Below are 1371 nucleotides of genomic sequence, written 5' to 3'. Positions count from 1 at the left end.
AACTGCACTCGAATTTACAATGAATCCGGACACGAATTGTGATGCAATAACGATTTCATTTGTAGGACTTGTATCGGTTGCGATTAATTTTTTGTATACTATACAAGGTATCATATGTACAATCCTGGTTTCGTTCCCGATCACGATAGTTTGTGTGGAGAATGCAGTAACAGCGCAATAGGATAAAACACCACCTTGCATAAAAGCTGCACACATCATAGATATATAACGGCCTATTTTCGCATGTTTTATCATTACTTGTTGATCTTCCATTCTCGTTACGATTCTCCAATCTTTCTGCACATGTTTTATGCAATAGCGTATTTCCTTTTTCCGTAATAATAATGTGGTGTAATTAATACCACCTATAAACCAATGACTCAGTGGACCGAGAACTTTCAGTTTCTCACGTAAACTATCATCTCCTAGGATTACGTGCAATAAGCAAGGAATCACGGTGAAACATATAAAGCAATAACAACAAACAATTAAAACAAAAGAAATAGTTTTCTCGAGTTTTGTAGTGGACGGAGATAGGGGCCATGTGCCTATTGATTTCAAAAACCACCGATTTAACTGTACACTGTAGTTGCTAAGACTATGATTGTTTTTGTTTGATTGTTCGATCGGTACAGATTTGATAGTCATCATCGTCACTCAACGAAGTCGCGAACACGACTGAATCGAATATTTTCCATGAATTGATATACGATATAGAGCATGGATATAGTTTCACAACGCTTGCGCAGAATTTTTTTGTCTAATGATCGATTCGGCTAGTTAGTCTCCGCAACTTGTTGCAGTGTTACAGTAAATGTATAGGGTTAAGGGTTATTGATAGCTATCGTGGAAATAAACAATGCCCGATTATTATAGCGATTTATTGCTTATTATCACGAAATAAAATTTATAAGGTATTCGTAGTATTGTGCTTAGAAAAATGAAATGTGAATAATCTTGAAAATGGTATTTTTAAAATATAGAAAAAAAATTATATTTTTGCTTCTATTTTTCAAAAGTTGTCGTTTAAAATTGTTTACATTTCTTTTGTACGAAGTAAAAGATCACACATTTCTAAAATTTAAGTATTTATCAGAAATATATATTATGTTTTGATATGTTTCAGGTTTTAAACATTTGATAAAATAAAGGAGATCAACAAAGGAATAGATCAAATCAAATCAAATGCTATTAGTGAATTTCAATTATATCATCAATTTTAAAATATACGATAATTATTTGCAAGGTATAAAATTTATGATATCCTATTTAAAATATTGCAAATTCAGAATATTGTGAAAGAATAAAAAATTTCATTCTGAATTATAATATAAAGATTGTATAATATAAAAATGAAATATGATATATATA

The 1371-nt window shown here is 30.5% G+C and overlaps 2 protein-coding genes across 4 annotated transcripts in view; both read right to left on the bottom strand.

Annotated features, from left to right (window-relative positions):
- Positions 1-987, bottom strand: part of LOC102679411 (odorant receptor 4-like) — a 5385-nt gene extending 4398 nt beyond the window's left edge. For both annotated transcript variants that reach the window (XM_006615121.2, XM_031510244.1), the window contains exon 1: positions 1-987. In XM_006615121.2, the coding sequence (XP_006615184.1) occupies positions 1-651 (651 nt within the window). In that variant the 5' untranslated portion in view covers positions 652-987.
- Positions 988-1339: 352 nt separating this feature from the next.
- Positions 1340-1371, bottom strand: part of LOC102679623 — a 2655-nt gene continuing 2623 nt past the window's right edge. The window contains exon 6 of one of the 2 annotated variants that reach the window (XM_031510233.1): positions 1340-1371. This exon is cut by the window's right edge and continues 112 nt beyond it. The gene's annotated coding sequence lies outside the window, so the exon portion shown is untranslated. The other variant, XM_031510232.1, reaches the window with a different exon arrangement.

Source organism: Apis dorsata, unplaced genomic scaffold (assembly GCF_000469605.1).
Source record: "Apis dorsata unplaced genomic scaffold, Apis dorsata 1.3 scaffold_217, whole genome shotgun sequence".
Lineage (NCBI taxonomy): Eukaryota > Metazoa > Arthropoda > Insecta > Hymenoptera > Apidae > Apis > Apis dorsata.
The sequence above is the reverse complement of the archived record's forward strand: the minus strand, read 5'-3'. Positions and strand labels throughout refer to the sequence as shown.